Consider the following 25,273-nt stretch of genomic DNA (forward strand, 5'->3'; position numbering starts at 1 on the left):
AACTAACTCACATATCAATAGCCAACATGAGATGAAGAGCCTCGTCCAGGATTGTGTGAAATGTACGTAATAATAATCTATTTTATTTATAAGAAAAGAAAAACGGAAGCAAAGCTGCAAATTTTGCACCATCAGCCCTGTTGACCAACAAAGTGGGTGAAGTGAAGTGTCCTGCCCAGGAACACAAATAACAAGGGCAGGTGTACCAGGAATCGAACCAGCGAGCCACCGACTGCAGGGAGAACTCCTACCACCGAAGAAGGAAGCTGGATTTGAGGCTACAAATCTGACACTGTTATACAAGTGAGCCACATTCACTCTGCAGCTTTTTAGCTTTCACCCAATCCAATCATGGATAACATTACATTTTTAAACTAGTAACTACATACCCAGAGATGCAAAGAATAAGTCATTACATTGAAAAAAAAAAGTCAGGGAAGAAAATACATTCCTTCTTCATTTCCCTTTCTTAACCTACGTTGTTGAAACAGAGATTTTTGTGAGCTTTGCTTCACCTTGAGTGGCTGCTTGTTCGTGACCACATAGCCTCTCCACAGACTCAGCACCTGAGACAGACACATGAAAACAGATTTGATGGAGTCAAACTAAGTCTAGAAAGGAATGAGCTAGATTCTAGAATCACATAGTGGCATAAGCCTGGCCTGATTTCTGACAGGACCTGAACTCAACTGGACAATATGAAACTGTTGAAAAGTGTCAGTGCTGTCCTGGGTGCCAGCGCAGAATGAATACTTCTCCAAGAGCAAGTTTAAAAGGGCAGAAACATATGAAAAATGAGCTGCACTAATTAGTTCACCTTACATAAAAAAATATACAAACTCAGAAAAATCGAGCAAAGTAAGCTTAAGATTAGTAAGTAAGAAAACTTCATTTATTTTAAGAAACAGTATTAAATCCAGTAATACACCCAACAAAATTAAGTACATGTAACTTATTTGTCATGCATTGTTAACTTCATTTTTTAGGTATGTTGACTGCTTGATAAAAATTGAACCCCACTTGAAATGACTAAATACTTACAACGTACTACTTATACTTACTCATTTTTCAAGTTCACATAAATTAAACAAACCAATTTTCTTGACTCAGTTCTTGACCATCCTCTCTCTCTTCCTCCCACTTCATTTTTTTTAATTAAAGTTTCGTTGGCTCTTTATTTGAAAGTGGTCAGACAGAAAAGTGGGTAAAGAAAGAAAGGGAAGACATGTGGCAAAAATCATCAGGCCAGGAGTCGAACCTGTGACAGCTGGTTGTGCTTTACCCCTGTGTCACCAGAACCCCTCAGTCCCACCTCAGAATTACTAGTTACACCAAATATTTGAAATACATAATGCATACAAAAAACATTCTGTCTGATAAAACGTTGCAAGCTTGTGCGTCAGATTTACAGGATTACCAGAAACACAAAACAAAGGTTCCAGTTTGGGATTTTGCACGTAAAAAATCCAATTAATTACTTTATGGCCCTTCCAAAAAGACAAAAATAACATTAAATTAGTTGACTTTGGTGTTATTCCTAATCATAGGTTGACACACAGTGGCAGTCCTGGCTTTGACAAGCACAGACTGTTATTGTTGGCAACTAAAGTTAGCATAGTGCTAACAGCCTAGCTTAAGATAAAATGATACATGGAGGCTTGTTCTGATGTTCTGCTACGTGAATACACTCCTGTTTATGGAAACGTTGGGATTAGTCTCTTTTCACAAGTCAGATTAGATAAATTATTGGCTCCAGAAAAGATAAAAACTAAAGTAAAGCATTTGTACTTGGATGCAGTATTGAGTCAAGTACTCTCCAATACAGAAAAAAAGCACAATTATAGAAAACATACATTAATTAATCCAGCTCAAGTAGAGTGAGTTGGAGAAACCTTTCAACCATAAATTCCAAGTAACTTACTAAAAGTGAGTGTTGATAGCAATTTGATAGTAAGTCAACTTACTATTTTTAATTAAATACAATGTTTGCATTTACAGTGTGTGACTCTGTGGTTTAGATAATTCCAGCCAGATGGGTCAGACTGGACATTTGGCAGAAAAGACACTGGGCTGTATGAATATGTTTTCTGTAGACTACCATGTACTTGTTAATGTAAGTAAACATTTGCAATTCCAAATAAAAACTGAGTCCCATTTATAGATTCTAAAGGAATCATCAATGAATTTGATCTGGCTCAAAATTGTATTTTGCAGTAATTTGCGATAAAATAAAGGTAAATGCCTGAAACAGATATCTGCAAGAACTGATGTGTTCTTACAGACAGTCACACACATATTCATGAAATGATGAGGATGATGAGCACACAGGCATTTTTTTAGTTAGTATAGAACTGAAGATTAGAAATAAAGGTGAAATAATTTAAAAAAACCTTGGAAAAATAAATAATATTTTATGTTCCTGTTTAAATTTTTTTTTATGTAGAACATTAAGAAAACTTAAGCTTGAAGGAAAAAGCAGGAAAGTACAAACTTTCCTACTTTTTGTGTGTTCTTTATTCATTTACTCCAATAAAGAACACACACCTCTGCATTAAGGCCCCTGATCTAACTCTTGAGTCATTCTCTCCATGCTGGCCATGTTCCTGTTTATGTTCTGATTATTGTCATAAAATGTGCAATAATCAGACAACTGCTCAAAAACCAACTCATGACCCAGATATTTGACCACACTTCAAGCTGGTCTCCCACTCATATCTGGAACTCTGAGAAAAGTAGCCAGCCTTCAGGGCCGCCTCCAACAGAACCAGGTTTTGAAGACTGCAGTTAGGTTTCCGTTGTGCCGTTGTTATAGAGACAGAACAGGTCAGACACTGCCACAGAAATATGCCTTTGGCTCATTTTGCTAATAGCACCACAACCATAAGCAAATCACTGCATTTTTCTGAGTTTTAGCTACACGAAGCAAATGTTTATTAATGTGTTTTTGATCATTTATTTTGAACCCTTTTCTAACAGCATGTGTAAAACTGTGTATACTGAATAGTGACGTTAATTAATCATTAGTTTAGCTCATTTTCCAACATCAGTTAAGGAGCAAAGCAATGTTTTCTGCTGAGTTTAGATTTGCCTGATGTGTCTGTCAACTACAAATGTAGTTGTGTTCACATAATTAAACTATAACTATGATATACAGTAAGTTTTTCCGTTGTAGCTTAAAGTTGTATCTTCACAGGTTTCTCCTACAACATTAATTTGTGAAGGTTCAACAGTGAGTGTGACATCTGTGGTTTTATTTTTGACATATCATGAGGAGAAGGAAGTCTGGGCCTCTTTACTTAGACTGCTACCCCTGCAACCCCCAACCCTGGATGGATGGATGGATGGATGGATGGATGGATGGATGGATGGATGGATGCTTTCAGTTGTCGATGTTTTTAATGAGGTAAATTAAGTAAAAGTTTTAATTTATCAGACTGAGTGTGTAATCTGTTTGGAGTGTCGGTTGTTTTCTGTGCTAATGAAAACCGCAGTGTTCTCAATCCTCCTCCTCCTTCTCATCATTATCATCATCATCATCATCATCATCATCATCATCATCATCATCATCATCATCATCATCATCATCATCATCATCATCATCATCATCATCATCACTCTCATCTCCACTCATCTTCTGTACAGAGGAGACAGAGCTATGGTTGGAATTAGCATCCTCTGGTTTTAAAAATAATTTGCCTTAAGTTGTAGTTATTTAACAATAACAACTAAGTTTCCAGTTCATCAATTAGATTTCATGCTTTAAATCTAATGGTTTCATACTCACATACCTTTTAAACACACACTTTCTTTTGTTTTTAATCTGAAGTAAATAATGTTTATGAAAAGTACAACAGATGAACTCATGCCACCAAACCTTGGCTGTATGCAGCCTTTTTCCAGAAACGACTTTTTTTTATTTTTAACAAATATTCAAATATTTACTCAACAATCTCAGAAGCAGTCTTTATCTTCACTATAATTCATTTATAATAAATAAAAGCCCTTTTAAAATCAGTATGGAGTTTATATGCTACTTACCACAAACTTGCTTCCTGATCTCCCACATGACTGGTTTGACTGGTGCAGAAGAACTGGTGTCACTAGGCAGGCTCTGTGAGGCTTCAGCAGATCAGAGACCTGATCTGCAAACACACACAACATGCCATGTTAGAGACAGACTGGCAGATTCTTTTCTAAGCACAGGTAAGGTAAATGTTGTGTGGGTCCTGCAGTCATGGGCTCTGTCTCAGTCTCAGAGCAGAGACAGTTAACACTAACTGTTTTCTGCCCACTGTGTCAGCCCACATCTTCCTTCCACCATTTACTCACTTCATTATGGGAGTGGGCAAATGTTGAACAAATGACTTTAAAAGACAATTCATCCTTCTCTTCTTTTATCAGGATTCAAACAAAATCATGGGGAATACTAAAAGTCTATGCTTAGAAATATTACTGTAAAAGTCAGCTGTGAAAGTTTTGGGAAAGCAACTTCACAGAAACACTTGTTAAAAAAATGACAAATTGTTTAGAATTTTATTGAAACCTTGGCTGGGTTTAGTGTTGGGGATGATACAGACTGGAGCAAAGTGAATCCCGTTAAAGCTATCCCAATCATTTTATCTTTTGATTAGAGAAACAAGAGAAGAAGTCCAGTTGCCCTGTAGGTGTCAGGGGAACAGCACAAGGCTGCTTTACATCTCTGGAGTATCAGAGGTGATGCTGACAAACCAGCTGTCATGTTCTGGGTTATTTTGAGTTGCTTTTGAGGTTTGATTATTCTGTGTTCTTTGCTCTTTTTCTTTGATATGATCAGTCTTGTTTCTGTTTCATTTAGTTCAGTCCTTCTTAGTGATTCTAGTTTATTTCTTGTATCTATAATTATTAACTATTATTGTGCAGAATTATTATAAAACTAACTGAAAAACACACATTTTCTCTACTCAGTATTTTATTTACACTTGTTTAAGGGAGAATTATAAACAAACTGCTAGAAAAAAAACAAAAACCTTTCCGATAAACCTTTCTGACATTTCATTTAAAAAAAAGGAAAAAAATCAGTGACCAGTATAGCCACCCTTCTTTTCAATAACAGTGATTAGCTTTCATTAATGGAGGTTGTTAGTTTCTTGATGTGTTGATGACCAACTTTCTGTGCAGCAGCATCTACAGCCTCCCAGACACAGATCAGAGCTGGACGACTTTCACCCACTGGAAACCTCTTGTTTAAGAACTGCATACAAGTTCAGGGTTCAGATCAGGTAAGAAAGAGGACCATACCATAAGTACTTCATCTTTAACACCTTTAGTACACAGAGTGGTATTTGGATGCATGTGATGGAGCATAAAAATAATTTTTGAAAGATGCAGACATCTTCCTGTCTTCTAAAATCCAGAAGATTTTAAATCCATCTTCAACCTGAAAATGTTCAACCACCCAGACCTCATATAATACCAGCCCTACCAGTACCCCACCTCCACCTTGCTGGCATGGGACTCAAAGTGGACTCATGTGTATCTCTTTATTGATCCACCAAAGGACCATCCACCTGCTCCACCCAGAGTCACTCAGTTCATCAGTCCAGAAAGCCTTTGAAGGATCTGTCAGCAGGTTTTTCTTGGCTCAGTCCAGTGGGCCTCAAGTCTCATCCTTTCTAACCTCGGCCATGTCTCTCAGCTCTTTCATTATACATACATACATCACCTTCTATAATTTAATCCATTAAGCATTGAAGTGTAACCAGCTTGGAGCTAGAAAATCTGCCCAAAAATGATCAATATCAACCAACGGTCAAATTACTCAATGGTTTCAAAACTGTGCTCATGTTGAACTCCACTGACTGTTGATCAGATGCAGTTTACTTCAAGGCCCAGAGACATTACTGATCCTGATTCCTAAACAACAGGAGAACGGCTCTTATTTGACTTTCTCTGCTTTCAACACAATTCAGTCGAATGGCTTGATCAAATAATAATTGAAAATAAATGAATTAATTAAAAATAACTAAAAAAGGACAACAATTGAAACTAAATTCTGACCTTACAGGACAGTTTTGAAGTGTTCCCTTCAAATGGCTCACCACAAGGTTCCAACCCTCCTTCTCCATTTTAGGTGTGTTTCCTCTGCAGGACCTGTTTCAGGAACCAGGCCAGTTTTCTGGGCTTGTTATGTCCCATGTGTGTTTCTGCTGCAGGAACTTTGGTCAAGTCAGTCAGACAAAAACAGGTATAAATCTGCACCCAAAATGGTCCTGGTATACCTATAGGAAGGAAGTGCTTTTGTGACCTGCTCTGAGCATAGCTCAACCCATGGAGATCAGAGCTATGCTCACCACTTATTACATTTACAAATGTTCAAAGCAAAGCTCCGAGTTCAGGAAGCAGGAGAACAAGTGTTGTCCACACAAAGCTGAAGTAGAACTTCAGAGTTATCAACCTGTCATATCAAAACAAAGAGCAAACATGCTAACATTACTGTTAGCATGTAGCATGTAGTGTGCCACAGGCTCACAATGAAGCCTGAATAAATTCATTATGAACCAGAGTAAGGCTAGAAATTATCCATATATAAGGCAAATCACATCCTGCATATACAAGCTCTTATGTGTTTATGTCCCCATCTTTGTGATGCATGAAAGTTTAGGCCATGCTATAAAATTTGTTTTATATTTCATAAATATTCATCAATATTATTCCAAATTTACTCTGAAAATTTTAAAAACTGTTAGAATGGAAAAATTACAGAATGTGTTTTCAGGTGTTTCGTATATTTTGACGTTTCATTGAACCCAACAAATAAAATCCTTCTTCACAACAAGCTTCTAAAAAGATGCCTCAGCATCTCTTTCCTGTTTGCATACATCTCTCTGTGAGTCTTGATGAAATAATTACTGTTTCAAAATGCCTCTTTGGTCTCAGTCGTCCTGACATTTATCCACCAGCTATGCTGAGTCCTGTTTTTTTCAGGCAGTTGCTGTCATTGTTGAGGTGGAACTAAAGGTGGAGGCACATAACACCAACCGTCCTTTAATAAAACAATAAAGGCTGACTCAACTCTGAAGTTCAACTGACGCATCACATATGCATGTAATGAGTGGGTACATCATGTATGCATATTTTTCAGATAAGCAGAACCTGTTCTACTTCACAAACTTTATTTTACTCACTTGAAGCCTTTTTGTGCTTGTAGTTGAAATAACCTTAGACATGATTACAAAGAAGTACATTGCAAAGCCAGAGATCATTGTCTGTTTAACATTTACTTTGTCCCCAGTAATGTCAGTTTTGAGGAGTAAAGACATGCTTGATAGTGCACAGAGAATAACATGAGTCTTTTCCATCCAGTTTGTATCCTACTGTAGAACAACAATGAATAGTGCTAGATGTTACCTCGCAAAGTCTGAGAGATGGAGTCCATGCTGTCAAACTCTGAGATGTGATGAATTCAAGCAGAAATGTCCAAGCTTCTCTGTTGAGCCACATAAGGAGTCCAAAACACAGAGCACCTGGGTGTTGATCTGAGCTTAGCATCCGCCCAGATGAGAATCAGATCAGAGTACAAAAACGATCCAGTCCTGGACTGGAGGACAGCGGATCTGCTCTCTGCCTGAGGCGGCCATCTGAAGAAGAGCTGCTTTCTGTTTCTCACCCTGCATCACGACAAACACACTTCACTTTTTGCTCAGCATGCAGGCACTTTTTGCACATGAACTTAGACACACATCCTGTTCCATTTAGCAAGCAGTAAACCACAATCAGGAAATGTGCACTTTCGTACAGGTATAAAAAACAGTGAAAAGATGAGGGAAATTTCAAGCTTCTTTGGATAACATCGCAACAGAAACATGATCCAAAAGTCAATGGGAGCCAAGAGGAAAGAGTAAAGTCGAGAGATTTCCTGGATAGGAATGAAGTAAATAAATCTTGAGTCCATCTGCAGACGGAGTCATCTGTAACTCTGTGGTTCTGTGGAGACTGCAGAGCGTTGGGCTTCACACAGATGTTCTATATTAGATCTACATTATATTGCCTTACAAATCATGTGACAGGTTAGAAGTGGGTGATACCACAGTTCATGAGTTTTCTTACTCTAGAATGCAGATAGATTAAAGTTTTCAAACCATTCATGTTGGTATTGTCCAAAAAGTTCATTATTACAGAATATTGTGCATATTTTGATGTCCTTGTTTTATAAAGGGGCAATATTATGTAAAATTGACTTTCGTTTTAGTTTTGCATTATGTTATAATATTATTCTATTATCAAAAACATATCTGAAGTGTTGCCTTGATTATTTCATGCATGTTTGAAAAATCCTTTCAGCTGCCATGGCAACCATTCAGCTGTGCAGAAAAGCTGGGCCAACCAAGCAGTACCTTCGATGATAAAACTCCTTGGAGTTTCAGTTTCCAAGCTTCTGAGCCTCCCCCCTCTCAGAGCAGACCTCCCTCTGCCACTGCCCCACTCAGCTCCTTCAGACTAGCTAGCAGCAAATAGCAAACACCTGGTGGAACGGTGCACCTGCTGAGCTCATTATAGGAGCTACTTCTCAGTGAAACGCTGGTAAAACTTCAGGAAGAACCGGCCCAGCCACGCTCCACTGCTCATCAACAGCTCGGCTGTGGAGGTGGTCAGCAGCACCAAATTCCTGGGGGTGCACATCACTAACGACCTCACCTGGACTGTGAACACCACGTCTCTGGCCAAGAGGGCACAGAAACGTTTGTATTTCCTGCGGAGGATGAGAAGAGCACACCTGCCCCCGCCCATCCTCAAGACGTTCTACAGAAGCACCATAGAGAGCATTCTGACCAGCTGCCTCTCTGTGTGGTGTGGAGGCTGCAGCGCCTCCGACTGGAAGAACGTGAGGAGAGTGGTGCGGACAGCAGAAAGGATCATCGGGGCCCCCTTCCCTCCATTCAGGACATTTCATCCCAGCGCTGCGTGTCCCGAGGCCGAAACATCATCAGTGACCCCTCACACCCCCACCATGGACTGTTCTCCCTGCTGCCCTCTGGAAAGAGGTTCCGCAGCATCCGGTGCAGGACCACCAGATTCCGAAACAGCTTTTTCCCACTTGCCATCAGACTGCTGAACTCTTAACTGGACTGCACTTAAAATCTGGTCTCCACTTTATACCTTGCACATGTACAGAGCTAAATAACTTATATTTTACTGTCATTACTGCACTTTATATTCTATATTTATATTTGTATTCATATTTTATACTGTATTTTATTTTATTCTGGAGTAACCTCACAACATTGAAAGCTCAAAACATTGTCCTGAGCCGTATGCAACGAAATTTCGTTCTGTATACACCCTGTGCATGCAAAATGACAATAAAGTCAGTCTAAGTCTAAGTCTAAGTAAGTCTAAAAACTTTGTTAAAGGGTTAATAGAGGAGCCATGTTGTGTCACAAAGAGCAGACGTTTTTAGAAACAGAGATCCAATTTTAAGGTGATAAATTACTAGTCAAATTTATTTAAATTATATTTGATATATATAGCAATTTTGTAACGGAAGGTAACAGTTACTTAATTGTGCGATAAAATGGCATTATGTGGCTGGACAAAGCGTAACACTGCCCCTTTAAGTGAGGTTTTTGCACAAATAATAATATTCATCCACCTTCACATTAATGGTCTACTGACAGTACTCCCTCCCTCCACCATCCAGGTGCAGCAGGTAGATGACAGCGTCTTCAGCTGCTAAGAGGGAAGATATTATTAATTTTATTAATATCATTCAGACAACATCCACTCCATGACATGATCTATGGATGAAGAACTTTCAGCCTGAGGTAGACGACACCAAAGTGCAGCTCAGCAAAATCATTCCTGCCTGAAGACATCAGACTTCACTACAACTCTTAATGTATTTAATTCTAAGTTTAATCTACACTCATAGATTTATTTATAGGTTAACACATGCTTATTGTAATTTTATTTTTATTTAAAAAATTCTGGTCATGTTTAAATTACTTAAAATATTACACATATGTAATGTAATTTATATACCTATTTTTATCAATGTTATATCACATGGTTATATTTGTATTTACTAATATTTAACACTTTGGAGTAGCTTGTCAACAAATGAGCATTTTCGCCTCTGGGATCAATAAAATATATTCTGTTCTAACATTTCAATAACTTGAAGCATTGAAGTTGGACAACAGAGGGAGCCCTTCTCCCAACCACTGTGCTGGTTTGCTTCTGATTTCATTTAGTCAGTGCTAAATATAACTTTGCTTCTTTAAGTTCTAAATAAATAAATATGACATGAACCCAAACAAATGCATGATGGGACAGAAGTGTGCAGCAGCCAAAGGTCCACTATAGTGATTTTATTGTTCAGTATTATCTGTACAGAGTGGTAACTAAAGAAATAGCATGGTCAACATTTCTGGTTCTGTTGGACTTCGACCAGGCAGATTCTCTACCAAGGACATGATCAAATAAATCAAAGCTGTGTCCAACAGCAACACAGCAGATTAGCTTTCATTTTATAGGAGCAGATCTCAGATTACAGCAGAAAAGCTGGGAGCAAACAGGTACCAGACGTAGCTGGAACTGAACAGCTGCAGGACAGGACAGATATCTGGAGCGATTCATACAACTAACATTCCTGGAGATACAGCAGATGCTGACATTATGGAAGCCTATCATCCGAGATTTTTGATTTGCATGAAGCTGACATGCAAACACATCCAATCAGGCTTCATCTCACCACAGGACAGCTGACCAATCAGGAAACAGCTCATGGCAAACAGAACCTGTGGAAAACAGGAAAACTCAAACAGGGCTTCACCGCCTAAACAGGTCCAGACACTGTTTTACAGATGGAGGAATAACCAAATGAAAGGAGAAACAGTAAAGTGGCAACTAGAAAATAAAAAGTGTAAAGCAATAAAATAACACACAGGAAATGACAAAGTGGCTTATCTGGTTTAGTTTGGGCTGATCTTTGGCTGGAAATCACAAGTGACCACCAGGATCCAGTCAGAGCACCAGAACCACATTTACTGAATCAGGAAACAAAGTCCAGTTGCTTTTTAAAACATTATCAAAATCAGAAAGGAAAGGCTTTCTTCCAAGAAGGTTTAAAACATTTATGTACATGGAAGCCAGCAGACGGGTCTGGGTCCAGTTTTATGTCCAGGTCTGGGTTTGGATCCAGTTTCGGGTCCAGGTCTGGGTCCAGGTCCAAGTCAGCTGGTCTGTGTGATGACTGATGGCAGGAGAGCAGGAAGTGAGACTGAAAAGTTAGAAGTTAGAAAACCTCACCACCTAAAAACACATGGAATGTTCACAAACGCCACCATGCTGGTACTGGTTGATCAGGCCCAGTGGGTTCTTCACACTGCAGAGCAGAGCAGAGGAAGAACCTTCCTAACATGATGGATCGCTTCAATCAGGGAAAACATCAACTTCACACACCGTGACATCACAGTCCGCCGGGGAACATCAGGACTTTGAATGATGGCGGCGAGGAACAAGCTTCTGAAGAAGAAGAAAACCTTTTGGGAGAAGTTTGTTCCAATGATTTCTGAAACTTTCTGGCCTTAAATCATTTTCTCTTTTCTTTTTTTCCTCCAATTTGGAGTAAATGCTTCACCAACCGGTGCACTGTCCCCACCTGTGAGGCAGCAGTGAACATTGTGGTTCAAGTAGCTCTAAGGAGTGGCGTGTGTGTCAGCAGGGTGTAAGCTGACACACACACTGTTAACAGGTGTATAGTACCTGTGTCCACTGCTGCAGTGGACACAGGTACGAGGAGAGCTAAACATGGGGGATAAAGAAGCAGTCTATTCCAGGTTCCCCAGCCTCGTTTGTCTCTAAGTAAATGAAATGGACCAAACTAACAGACCAACAGCTGCAATGAGCCACCGGCCATGGAGACACTAAAGACCACAGCGAAGGAAAGGATAAGAAATGACAAACTCTTGGTTTCAGACAAAAACTGTTTGAATGACTGGAAAAGTGTTGCTATGTTACACCGCACCCTGAAAGAGAAGTCAGAGCAGCACAGAGAACCGTACCATGGCTCCTGGTTCCTGGTTCGGAAGGTTCTGCTCTTTAGATGGCGGTCCTCAAAAAGAGTCAGTTGTTAATGACATGCTGGAGAAACAGCCAGCGCAACTGAAAACTCTAATTCTGTTACTTGATGTTTTCGGATGTGGGTGCACACACACAGGGGGATTGTGTGTGCACATGAAGTGAAATGTGTGTGGGCACAGGCAGACAGGATGTGGCTATGAGTGGGACGAAGTAGCAAAACATGCAGATTCATTCAGTGGAGGAAAGTCTTAACGGTCAGAGAGCAGCTCAGCCTGGACCAGGGTGGAGCTGGAGGGTTGCAGGTGGAGCACAGGGTGGAGCCTCCATCCTCTGCTGCTCAGCGGTCCATCATGCTGAGGATCATCTCTGGTGTGAGATCTCCATTAGCAGCAGTAGCTGCTGTTGTTTCCTGGTTCACAGTCAGCTCCACCTCCTCCACCCCCTCACCACCACCCACCCCTCCTTCCACTGCCAGGTCCGCTCCCTGCTTCACAGAAGTTGCTGCGTCGCCCCCCTCCTTCTTCACTATGATGTTCTCTACTGCACCCGTCAGCTCGTCCTCCACCTGAATCATGGCAGCCACTGAAACATACACACACACACACACACACACACACACACACACACACACACACACACACACACACACACACACACACACACACACACACACACACAGAGAGTGAGTATTAAGACATGCAGTCACACGGGCCAGAAGAAGCATAATTTCCCCCAGAAAACCGGCTGAATCCAGTGCTAGGGGCAGTAAGCAAATAATAAGCAATTCTTTCTGCGCAGCAAATTCTAAGCTATGTCATGTGGAATTTTATCGCTCTGAGAGTGAATGGGGAAGTTTGCGTCTTGCGATGGAAGAATAAGCAAGTCAAAATGCGTCAACACAACGAATTTAAAGTGACATTTAAAAAACAAGCACTTGGCAGAGTTTGGCTACTGACTTCTGCAGGCTGCCAAGTCTGAGAAACATGTGATCAGTCTTTGTGACCAGCAACAAAAGACAATGATCAGAGATCATCAATCATATACTTTTTCACAAAAATTGGCTGATTATGATTGGTGGCCAATTATATAGCCCAGTCCTACTGTCTCCATGTTGCTGACATCATTCTAAGTTTTTTCATCCGGTCGTTTCAGTGTGTGTTGCTCACCAGAAGAAGCAGTCCCAGCTCTGCTGGGGGTTTGAGGTTTGGGGTTCTTGGGGGGTCGGCCTCGTTTCCTCTTCACTGGAGGCTCATCTGGGGCCACAACTGGGATAACAGCAGGAGCCTGATCCAGCTCCATGCCCTCCAGGTCTTCCTCCTCCTGCAGCAGTGCTGCTTCTTCCTCACCCTCCTCTTCACCCTCGTCTTGTTCGGGGATGTCGTCTTCTGAAGACATATAGGAATCAGAGAGGTGAACACAGCATCCTGCTGCTACTTACATGCACCTTTGAAAATGACTCACCGCTATCATCCTCATCCCTCCTGCTCCTCATCTTCCTCTTCCTTCCTCTCCTGCCTTTCTTTGGAGTGGCAGCTCCGTTCTCAAACTCCTCCACCTCCCCGTTACAGTTCTCAGAATGACGAGCCATGGTATTCTACAGAAGAAGAGAACATTTGACCAGGTTGTTCTTTATCTTCAGTCAGTCAGCAGGAGAGGATGAGGAGGAGCAGTCTCACCCTGCGGGTGAACGTCTTGCTACACTTGGGGCAAACAAAAGCTGTGGGAACAAAGTTGGGGTCGTGGTAGCGTTTGAAGTGCATGTCCAGCAGCTGCTTCTGCCTGAAGGTCTTTTCACACTGGCTGCACGCGAACGGCTTCTCTCCTGTGTGGGTCCGCCGGTGCATGACCATATGGCGCTCCTGAAACCGCAGCAGCACAGTTACACATCACAGCTTTACAGGGAGCCGGCTGGCATTCAAAGGGGGCGTGGCCTAATCTGAGTCATCAGACTCACAACATGGAGGTCAAAGGCTGACAAAAGCATAAATACATAAAACATAAATAACTCTGACTAATATAGAAGCTGCAGCTTCCATGTTTTTGGTCAAACATCGTAGGCATTGTTTGACCAAAGGGGGCAGCACTGAGACGGTTTTAGACAAAATATTATTGACCTACACAAATTTACACAAAAATGTCGAAATTCGCATAGAAACATAAAGATAGAACCCAAAATTTAAACACTTAATCAACAAAAAAAGTTGACTTGGGGGTGAGTTACACTTCACATTATTAGTCCATAAAAAGTATTCTCCACATACGACTGTCTCATGACTAAAACTTTGGTTATCCATGTTTTACAATTTTAAGCATCAAACTTACAGTTGAAGAATTATTTTAATTTGTGGGAGTTTGTGTAACAACATAGGCATCTTAATAAATTCAGAACAGAAGATGCTACAGTTAGACTGATCTCCTGACAACTAAATAATTATTAGCTCCAACATCGGAATGTAATAAGTACTGTTAAGAGAATTATCTGGACTAATAATTTAAGTTGCAAAAATCTTACATGTTCAGCAGGAAACACACTATACATGTAAGAAAATACATATAAGCAAACATGTAAAGGCTACAGCACACCTGGAGCCAAACATCCCTGATTTAGGATCTTATTAAGGATTTCTGGTCAAAAAAACAGGAATGTTTCTAAAGGATGAGGCTAAATGTAGCAAAAAGTAAAAATCTACAGGAAACTGAAACTAAATGAAAATAACACATAGTGACTTTGTTTTGCTCCAGCTTCCAACCTGGAAACAAGCCAGCAGCTACCTGCTGATCATTCCCTGGGTTTTCCTCTGAACAGCCAGCAGCAGAGCAGACCAACCTGACGGCAGCAGTAGTCACACAGGTCACACTTGAACCTCTTCTCATTCTTGTGGGACTTTTGATGCTGGATTAGAGCGTAGCGCTCATGGAAAACAGCATCACAATAGCGACACTTCTTCCCGGTCTCAATAAACGAGTGCTGCTTCCGCAGATGAACCCCTGCATGCAGGCAGACAGACAGACAGACAGACAGAGTGAGCCCCGGGAAGAGAAGCTGGTCTGGCTCCCTCAGGTTGGCCGTTCTTACCCAGGTCACTCTTGCGTGCGATGACAGTGTCGCAGTGTGGACAGTGGAACTTGGCCACATTCTCTGTGTGTTTCTGCAGGATGTGCATCTTCATGGTTCCGCTCTGGGTGAATCGGGCGTGGCAGATGTAGCACTCATAAGGTTTTTCTCCTGACAACGACAAGCAGCAGGTTCACTCTTCAGTACTGTCACCTAATGGAGCTCAGCACAGATCAAGTACTGCAATTGGTTCACATAATAAACTAGGGAGAACTTTCTAACATTCTTCATTAGACTAAATATGTCTTTATTATTAGAAATAAAGGCAGAAAACTATGCTGTACAATGACAGTGACTAAAACCCCTTCCTCCTCCATCGTCTTGATGTGCGAGTCAGATTTACCTGAGTGTGTCCTCATGTGTCTCTTCAGCTTGTATGTGTCTCTGCTGGCGTAGCTGCACAGACTGCACTGGAAGGGACGTTCCCCAGTATGGGAGCGAATGTGCCGCTTCAGTTTGCTCACCTAGAAAACATACACACATACAGTGTGTATTTGTTTCCCTCCCTATAATGTCCAGTAGACATTAGCTGGTCCTACCTCCACACTGGCGTAGTCACACATGGAGCATTTGAACGGCTTCTCGTGTGTGTGTTTGTAGCGACGATGACGCACCAGTTCTCCACTGGTGACGAAGGCCATGTCGCAGTCTGTGCACTTGTGTGGTCGAGTCCCTGCATCAACATGCGGAGAACATGTGAGTGTTAAACCTCCACTCAGACATGATCATCACCCGTTAGAGGCACCTGCCTCAAATTCATCTACTGTCATGAATATAAATAAAAACAGCCAACACTCAAACAAATACTATTAGAAAAAGACGTCAATCAAATTGAAATAAGAAAGAAAAAAAAAGAAAGCAAAACAAAATGGTCCCAGAAGAAGTTTTCGTGGTTTAGTGCATTAACATGACTAGCAGCTCCATCCTGCCATGGTCTGAAACAACACATTCAATCGGACATTCAATGTTGAAAACTTCCCATAACGAAGTTAATCAAGGTGCTTGATCACTTGTTTCGGCAGGGGCAAGAAACATGTTGCTAATAGCAACGGGAGCTAAATCTGAAGGAAAATGTCTGTTTGGAAGAGGAGGAGGACAACACAACTTCCTGTTCCTCTCTGCTTCCTGTGTCACTAAATAAAACTAAATATCTGAAATACTCATCAACATGATGAGTTTTTTTTTCATGATGATTTCTGATCATATCAGCTTTATATCCTCTTGACTGTAATGTCTAACTGCTACCACTAGGTGGCAGAAATAGGAAAAACTTTGTAATTCTAGCTGGTTTAGCACATAATTATTACTAATTCTGCTGTGTTTGAGTGTCTTCTGCTGTTAACATTTTATTTTTCTTTAACTGACAAACTAATCCTGGATCAGTTCTTTCTTTCTTTTTTGTGTCTTTGCTCCGTCTCCTCAAACTCCCAGTCGACGGTGGCAGACAGCCGCTGGTACTGAGCCAGGTTCTGGTTCTGTTCTGCTGGAGGTCTCTTCTGGTTAAAGGGGAACTTTTCCTCTCCACTGTCGCTACATGCTGGTCCAGGAGGAGAGAATGTTGAAAGTCAATGACTGGCTGCAATCTGCTGGGTTTCCTTAGACAGAAAACTTTTTAAACTAATTTGAATAATGAACTGAACTTGATCTATAGTTTGATAACTATGATTAGTTGGAATGGATGTATGATTAGACAGAAATTGTATTTTTTGTAAAGTGCCTTAAGCTGAACTAAATTCCCAGTTTGTCTTGCTTCTGTCTAGGCATCTCTAGTAGTTTTTTAAGGATTTTCTTACATGTTAAAAATAGATGTTAGACTTAGTTTTAGTTGTTGATTAAAATTGAGCATTTAATAAACAGCAGCAATATTTGTATGGTGACTGGTGGCCAGTCCAGGATGGACTCTCCCTATGTCTCAGTGTGGTCACTGTCTGAGGCTGTTTCCATGGAAGTATCAAATGTTTTCTGTTTGAATATTAAAACACTTTAACACTGAGATATTAATCCAATTGGATTTTTTTGACTGCTATTGTTTCCTTCCAGTGAAGGAGTGATAGCTGAGCCAGGTTGAGCTGGTGATGCTAGCAGCAGGCAGTGGAGTATGTGCTGGCTGGTGGAGCAGGGCGGGCTCAGGCAGGCGAGGCTTTGACTGGACCGCTTCATCCAACTGTTGGACAGGCAAAAAAACAACAATAGCTAAATCCATTTCTGGAGCGTGTTTATAACCTGTATGTGTGTTGAGATGATTTCTCAGCAGCGTCACCGTCCTGAAGGCTCTTCCACAGAGGTGACATTTGTGGGGTCTCTCATCGGTGTGGCTCTTCATGTGCCGGTCAAGGTTGGAGCGACGAGGACATGTGTAGCTGCACAGCTCGCACTGGAAAGTCTTCTTCACCCCTAAAACACACACACACACACACACACACCCCTTTCAGGGACACCATCTTCCCACAGCTTTTAACTCTGAACAACAAGCTGTCTATTAGCTGTAAAGCACTTTATAAACTGTTAATGTTTGAAATAATAACACTAGTATATTTGAAAATTAAGTCAAGTTCCACTTCTAAACCAGCTGAAAGCTACTAGAGCTGTGCTGTAGAGGCCCTGCTGGAAGAGAGCAATGAAAGGGCATTAAAGGACCATTCCTTTGACATCAGTAACAAAAATGAAAGAATGAGGAAACATTAGCTTTCCTGTCAGGTACCTTTCTTCTTGATCTTTGTGGGCTTTGGAGGCTTCATGTTGCCGACTACTTTCTCTGCATTGACCTCAGACAGAAGGCCCTCCTGCTGCTCCTCTTCAAAGTCGTACACGCTGACGTCCATGTCCTTGTCTCCTTCAGCGTAGCGCAGGCGGCTCTTCTTCCCCTGCACAGCAGCAGCTTTAGTTGAGGGACAGAAGGACTTTTTGCTCTGTTATCATGGGAACGCTGTTACCTTCTTGGCCTTTTTGATCCCCCCAGATGGAGGCTGATAGTCTGGGTCTTTAGCCCAGTTTTGGTGATGGTTTGGAGGCTGGGCAGCCTCCTCTCCTTCCTCCAGCAGCTGCTGTCCCACCTCTGCATCGTCCTCATCCTCTTCAGAATGTGCCTCTACTCCCTCTTCTTGCTCCACAGTCTCCACCTCCCCATTAGCACCAACTTTGACCACCTAGAAAACATTACACTAAGTAAAATTTTAAGGAGTCTTCATGAATGTTTATGACTGTTGTCATGAAGTGTCATTTGGTAAATAATGACACACAGTTGACACTTTTAAAGGACTTTTAATGCAACTTTTAATGGAACTTTCCATTAAAAGTGTCACTATTTACCGAACAGTCGTAAACATTTATGAAGACTGCTTCATCTTCATGACAGTGTCATGTCAGTCTTATGCACACCCCATCAAATAAAATGTTACCACCATTTTTTATTACATTAAGTAAAATCTAAGAATTTTGACCATTTTCTGGCCATAAAAACATCAGCAGTCTGTACTTCGATGCACTTCTTATGATGTAAGAAGGACAAAGTGGATCATGGATGGATGGAGTGTGTCAATTGTTAGTGGCTTTCTAGGGAGCCTAGTGGCTCCCTAGTTTCTCGGGCGTTTCTCGCCTGGAAACGGGCGAGAGGCAGGGTCACCCTGGACAAGCAACCATACACACCTAAGAAGAATTTAGAGAGACCACTCAAACTAACAGTCATGTTTTGGACTGTGGGTGGAAGCCGAGAACCTGCAGAGATTCTGCAGTCTCCCTGTTCAGTTTGCTTGAACAGGGAGAACATGCAAACTCCATGCAGAACGACCCAATCAAGCTGCACCACTGTGTAGCCCTATGTTATATATTGAAGATGTAAGTTGCGCAGAGTATTATTAACCATTGCAGTTCCACGTCAGTGCCTTTGTTGTGTGCATGCGTGTGTGTGTGTACCTGAAAGCCCTCAGGCAGTGGAAGTGTGTGACAGATGACGGGGTCTCCAGACTTCGGCATTGCTGTGGTATCCACAAATGTGCCTTGCTGCAGAGCGTCAACGGCGGCGGCAGAAACCGGCACCTGAACCAGCTGCAGCTCGCCCAGACCCAGAGCTGCCTGCTCCTCCATGTTGACCACCTGCAGCCCGGCACAGGACAGAGGGACATGAGCCTCCCCGGCCGACGCTGAAGGAACACTTTAACAGAGAACAGAAGGTGAAGAGGCACCTGCAGGGTGATGATCTGAGTCTGGTCCACTGTTGCCACGGCAGCCTGATGAGCTGCTCCTGCAACCACGCCAACTGTGGCTGATGACCCCCTAACTGCAGCATCGATCACCTGAAAAATAAACACTTTTATTGGGGTTTTTGTAGAAGCTTCTTTGATACTTTCAGTGTCAAAAAAACAAACAAAAACAATCAGATAAAAGATATGACATGTCTTGTTGTCCTGCTGCTACCTCAGTCTTCATCTGCATCAGGGTGGGATCCAGGGAATCCATGACCATCATTTCTACTTCTCCACGTTGCACGCTCACCCCGACCCCAGCTTCCAGCAGCGCCTGCTGGGATTGGGCAGCTGCTACCATTCCTTCCACATGACCTGGAGATACCAGAGAGGTAGTCGCTTCTAACATCAACCATGTTTAAACTCCTGGCAGAACCAAGGCAGAACAAGCTCAGACAGAACCTTGCTCCAGTATGACAGCCGCCGGTCCCTGCACCACGCCCCCGGCCTCTGCTGCCTGCTGGAGGAGATCCACCACCAGGGCCTCCTGGCTGTGGACGGCCTGGATGGATGGGAAGTCTTTAGGGGGGGCGTCCACCTCCCCCACAGCTTCTGCTGAGCTGCCATCCATGTCTAGCAACAACTAAAACACAGAGAAGAGAGGAAAACTACTTGGAGATGGTTGCAACACAAGTTGCTAAAAACACCAAAGAAGAACATTGTTATCTGTGCTAGGAGAGTAGGGGGAGGGGGGCAAGTGGATGCAGGAATCATGATCTGCTTCTGTCAATAGCAGCATCATTATCAGCTATAACGTATATCAGCATAACGTTCACCATGTCCAGCCTAGGAAGATGAACCAATCTGCAGGAGTGGAAGTGCATTTCTGACAGAAACTATATATTCATATGACATCGCAAAAGATTTTCACATTCAGAATTTAGAAAAAAACAGTGCAACGTCAGAAATTAATAAGTTAATTAATATAAGTTAATTGGGAAGAAGCTGTTTTTGAGTCTGTTTGTTTTTGTTTTGATGCACCTGTAACGCCTCCCAGAGGGCAGCAGGTCGATCAGGTTGAAGCCATGGTGGGTTCTGTCCTTAGCGATGACTTTGGCTCTGGTGAGGCAGCGAGATGTGGAAATGTCCACCAGAGGAGAGAATACAGTCAATGATCCCCTGAGCTGCCTCTACGACCCTCTGCTGCCTCACCTGCCTGTAACAGCTGCTGTACTATACTGTGATCCAGTACGTCAGCAGGTTCTGCATGGCGGAGGGTCGGTGTGGAGCTTCCTGAAGTCCTTGATAACCTCCTTGGTTTTCTTGGTGTTCAGAATGAGGACGGCTTCAGGACTTCCTCATCACCCTGTGAGATGAGTCTGACCACTGTGACATCGTCAGCAAACTTGACGAGTTGCTGTTGTGGCCAGACTGTAGAGACAATACAGGAGGGGGCTCAGCACACAGCCCTGTGGGGAGGCGATGCTCAGTGTATGGGAGGAGAGTCTGGGGTCGGTTGATGTCCTTTATCCAGGCCCACGTGAGAGTTGTCAACATCAACAGAAGTAATAGAAAGGTAAACCAGTGGATCACAGTGCAGAGCACTTCACCAGCCACAGCCTGTTGGCAAGTTGCCTTTCAGATTCAGTCAAACTTTGATTGTCTACATTAGGCGGTCATAATACTCATCTGGGTTTCAGGCTGTGTTTGGTTTTCTTCCCGAGGCTCCTGATAACTTTACTCTACACTGAACCATTCTTTAAATTCTCTATAGACAGTAGAAGCTTACTGGCAACAAGCAAACGGCTAAAGAAAACCATGTGGCAAGTCAGACCACAGAACACTGAAAAAATACCATACAAAAATATATAAAACCCACAGTATTCATTCTGAACATGAACAAAAAGCATATATTTGTCTGATTTGAATAAGTATGGATCTATTAATACTCTATGACTGTATAGCAGTCATAGAGTATTAAAACTGCACAAACATGTGAGTTTATGTAAACTTCATGGCCATCTGTGAGGTTGCTGCCTTAGAGCAGCAGGCTGGACAGGTTGTGGTGTGTGGGCCTTCACAGCTGCTTTTATTGCAGGTAGAAATTTAGCCCAAAACGACACCGATCCAGGCTGGGACAGCTGTTGCCTCCAAGTGGTGCTTTTAAACAGCGGTATTTTTGTAGCTCTCCGAGCCGAGTCGTAGAGGGAGCTCTCTGCTGTAACATAGATCTGTGGCCATGAGGCTCTAGGTGGGCTCAGAATAAGAGACAAGCGGGCGGCTGGTGCGTTAGCAACCGAGACAGACAGAGCTCGTCACACATGGACAGAAAACAACCAGGGGTCCAAGTCTGGATGCAGGAAGATGGGAGATTTTAGGAAACGCTAAGTTGTGCAATCGATCGGAGTAACAGTGGGAGGATTCTCCAGCAGGGAGAGCGTCGCCATTCCGTGCTCCGCTCGGATCTCACCGTGACCGTGAGCGGATGCTGCCGTCGGGGAGGCGCGCTAAGCTGGGCGTAACTTCAACATTGCTTCATTTTTAAAATGACATGTTCGATCAAATTAAAGTGCTTTGGCTCACTGGGAGTTCTTGCATATTTTAAGACTCGGAAGGACGAGGGGGGCCTTCACTCTGAGCTAACACAACAAGCTAACAGCAGCTAAAGACATCGAAGTTAGCGTCTGATTCGGCCCTTTCCTCGCTTTTATGAACTGGACTAACTAGTGGCTAAACCTGAAGGAATTTACTCTGAACCAACCAGCAGATTCTTCCAGACACAATTTGTGATTTCTTTAAAGCTATTTGTTTAAACATGTTTATTTGGCAGGTACACAATGGGCCCTAAACTGAATAATTCTACAATGATAAAGAAAAACTAAAATCCAATTTGTAATGGATATAACCTTTGTCCACCTTGTCAATGCTTACCCTTACTAGAATTATATGCCGATAACATAGATTAAATATAACATATGTCATATAAATGACCTTGTTACAAAAACAGAATAATAATGTCAAAAATCCTTGAGTGTGATTTAATGTTTTTAATCTGTAACTGCGTTAGAATTACTAAGCCAGTGTCTGGTCACTCTAAGTATTTTAGATCGTGAAATATAAGTGATCAGAGGATAAATACATAAAGAAGGTAAATAGCCCTTGTGCAGCAGTGGCAAATCCGTAGCTTCAATTAAGACACTAGCTTCAACGTCGTTGGAGATCTGTACAGCTCCGAGACAAAGAGGCTAGAAAATGGACGCCCTGGCCTGAACTCTTCAATGAACTCGACAAATTATCCGCTTTCTCGTGCTGGAAAAATGCAACTACACATAGAATAGATTTGATCGTTTGTACATTTATAACATCCACGAGCGTTTTACCATATTTCGACAGATCTTTTAAAAACGATAGAGGGAGACAAACACCATTCCACGAGTTGCCAGGATCCAGAGCCCCATCGTGACACCTAGAGGCCGGTTAAAGATCCTGCAAACTCCCCCCCTTGTCAGAAAAGTAGTGGTACTCTACCTGTTTCTGAGTGTTTCTCCTCCCGGTGGTCCCGCCTGGAAGCAGAGAGGCAGCGCTAAAAAGTTTAACCAGCTCGGAATAAACTACACGCTTCTTCGCAGTTAGTTTTAATTCCTCACCCGCTTTGGCAGAGTAGCTTCTGCCACAAAATGGCAGTTGAGCGCTCAGTGCGCCTGTGCGGCCGCTGGGGGGTGGTGTCGGAACTGATGCAGCACCCTGATTGGCCAGGAGGGGCGCAACGTTAAAACGCATTGAAGCTCATTTCCCAATATGAGGAGAATGAAGGCTTTCTTCCTCAGATGAGTTATGCTCTCAGAGAAAATTCCAGTTTTTAGCTTAGAATTTATGAAGCCACAAATAGGCATAGAATATACATCTTAACAGACATTGTAAAAAAAAAAATCCAATAAATATAACTTTATAGCTTTGAATTCATTTGACTATATTACTATATATTTGTTACCATCTCTGTCATTACCATTATTTTTAAAGTAGCAATTCAAAGGTTGGACTTTCTTATTGAAAAAAAAAGTGCAGGCACGTGCAGAAGGGGGAGTGGGCGGGGGTTTAAGCCCCTGCCCCTTTTATCCTTGATGCCCCTAGTGCCCTTTTTGAGTTAAAAAAAAAAAAAAATCCATTTTTTTAAAATCTGTATGTCAGAAAGCCTGCTTGTGCCCCTCAGCAATAATGTTTCGCTAAATATAATAATTTAGCAAAATAAACTAGTCTGGCTGCCCTCAGTCTAATGACTCTCAGTTTCTCTGCCTCCATGTTGTTCAGACTCCGAGTCCATGGTGAGGAGGAGGGGGCAGATCTGTGTCCTCTAACTATCAAATTATGGGCAAGAATATTTTTTCCATACATTGGTTTGTGAATAAAATCGTAGGTCTGATGTTGACCTTAGAAAAACTACTTCTATTTATATTTTCATAATTGTCCTCGCAATAACGGGATAAAACCCGCCTTGCCCCTAAACACAGAAATGCTTCGGCTGCAGAGAAAACTTCTGACTTTAACTTAATCATTCTGCTAAATGCCCGGTTCCCTACATGCAGTCTGAGTCGGTACCACCGACAGATATAAAGAATGTCTGTCTTTATTTCAGATATCCTGATATAAGACACGGTACTGCAACTGTCACCTTGAGTCACGACGCTGCACAAAGCCCCGTTACCACCTGGTACCAGGGGTACTGTTAATGCAGAGCCGGCTGGAGGTAATATGGGGCCTTAGACGGAACCCCACTGCAAAAATCCTTCCTACTAAGAACCTCAGCATCGCTAACATGTTTAAATCTAGATCAGGTGAATCTGTGAGAGGGAGACCAAGTTTATTGGCCGAGTTTAAAATCAATCACTGGTTATTGGTTATTTGCTGTGATGTATTTGTGAACAAACACAAAGATTACACCATATTGTAGCCATGGTAACACACTATTAAACTATCAAGATGATTCTTTAAACTTTTACAAAGTAAACTTCCTAATTAAATCCTAAATGTATTTTTTTTCTCAGCTGAATGCATTAAACAAAATTTAATAACATTCTGTATAAATGATTCTACAGCTTTAGATCTATGGTCTGTGTTACAATTAAACCATTTCTAGGGGCCCCTGAATGTCTGGAGCTGGAGGCCCCTACCAGCAGCTACTTTGTTTTCTTTGCCTTGATATCTCAGTCCTATAATTCTAGATCTCAGAGGTGCTAACATCAAAACATTATATAGGGAACCCCTTTGAGTTTTTTGATCTATATATCAGTCTGCAGTCAAGTTGTTCTAGAGGTTAAATAGATATTATTAGGGCTTAATTAGTAAAATGGCAGCAAATTAGCTTATTTCATAACTTCATAACCAGAGACCTTCTCTCCTCTGGTCTGTTTAACAGCTACAGTCTCAGATCAGCTCAGCCCTCCAGGACTGTCAGCAGCAGAAACAGAAACTTTATACCTGTTGGGGAAAATATACTACATTTGCTTTGCATTGTCCCCACAAGATGGCAATGATATAGTAGGATCCAATTAAATCCTTGATTAATATGGGTTGTTGCTATGTTGTTGTACGGTGTTTTAAAATCTTGTTCTATGTGCCCCTTTTTAACTTTGAGCCCCTGCTCCTCCAAAGGTCTCTGTGCGGCCCTGAGAAAGTGGGCAGACTTTTGATTGCTGTTGCATCCAAATATCTGAATTTAGATCGGTATCCTCGCCTTAATGTGATATTCAGGTTTTTATGACTCAAAATCCACCAAATCCAAATGTCTCAAAAAGTTAGAATATCATGAAACTGCAACTCTGTTTTAGGAACTTAGGATCAAGAAATATACCTCAAATAGATTTATTTCTGACAGTGTGTTCAGATCATATTTCAGGTTATTTGGTTGATTCCAGGAGAA

At 41.9% G+C, this 25,273-nt stretch overlaps 2 protein-coding genes across 5 annotated transcripts in view; both read right to left on the reverse strand.

Moving 5' to 3' along the window:
* The window catches only part of LOC102231529 (capping protein, Arp2/3 and myosin-I linker protein 2-like), a 47,716-nt gene extending 39,990 nt beyond the window's left edge, over nt 1-7,726 (reverse strand). For both annotated transcript variants that reach the window (XM_023349076.1, XM_023349072.1), the window contains exons 1-3: nt 7,387-7,726; nt 4,039-4,142; nt 516-566 (exon numbers count right to left, since the gene is read on the reverse strand). In XM_023349076.1, coding sequence (XP_023204844.1) covers nt 516-566; nt 4,039-4,142; nt 7,387-7,414 — 183 coding nt within the window. In that variant the 5' untranslated portion in view covers nt 7,415-7,726. The remainder of the gene's footprint in view (nt 1-515; nt 567-4,038; nt 4,143-7,386) is intronic.
* Nucleotides 7,727-10,330: 2,604 nt separating this feature from the next.
* On the reverse strand, nt 10,331-23,245 carry LOC102231797 (transcriptional repressor CTCF-like). 3 transcript variants are annotated; one of them, XM_023349414.1, is made up of 16 exons: nt 22,885-23,245; nt 19,819-19,999; nt 19,589-19,731; nt 19,357-19,467; nt 19,088-19,267; nt 18,109-18,321; nt 17,877-18,039; nt 17,399-17,569; nt 15,715-15,848; nt 15,519-15,639; nt 15,137-15,286; nt 14,888-15,048; nt 13,737-13,919; nt 13,522-13,654; nt 13,227-13,442; nt 10,331-12,642 (listed from the first exon to the last, which is right to left on the reverse strand). In XM_023349414.1, exons 1-16 carry the CDS (start codon nt 23,134-23,136, stop codon nt 12,398-12,400), a joined length of 2,757 nt encoding a protein of 918 aa, XP_023205182.1. In that variant the 5' UTR covers nt 23,137-23,245; the 3' UTR covers nt 10,331-12,397. The 3 variants fall into 3 exon arrangements, with proteins under 3 accessions (XP_023205182.1, XP_005810177.2, XP_023205186.1); XM_005810120.3 differs by having other exon boundaries at nt 13,227-13,445; nt 22,885-23,242; XM_023349418.1 differs by lacking the exon at nt 22,885-23,245 and adding an exon at nt 22,737-22,844 and having other exon boundaries at nt 13,227-13,445.
* Nucleotides 23,246-25,273: the final 2,028 nt, after the last annotated feature.

Source organism: Xiphophorus maculatus, chromosome 2, assembly GCF_002775205.1.
Source record: "Xiphophorus maculatus strain JP 163 A chromosome 2, X_maculatus-5.0-male, whole genome shotgun sequence".
In the NCBI taxonomy this organism is placed as follows: domain Eukaryota; kingdom Metazoa; phylum Chordata; class Actinopteri; order Cyprinodontiformes; family Poeciliidae; genus Xiphophorus; species Xiphophorus maculatus.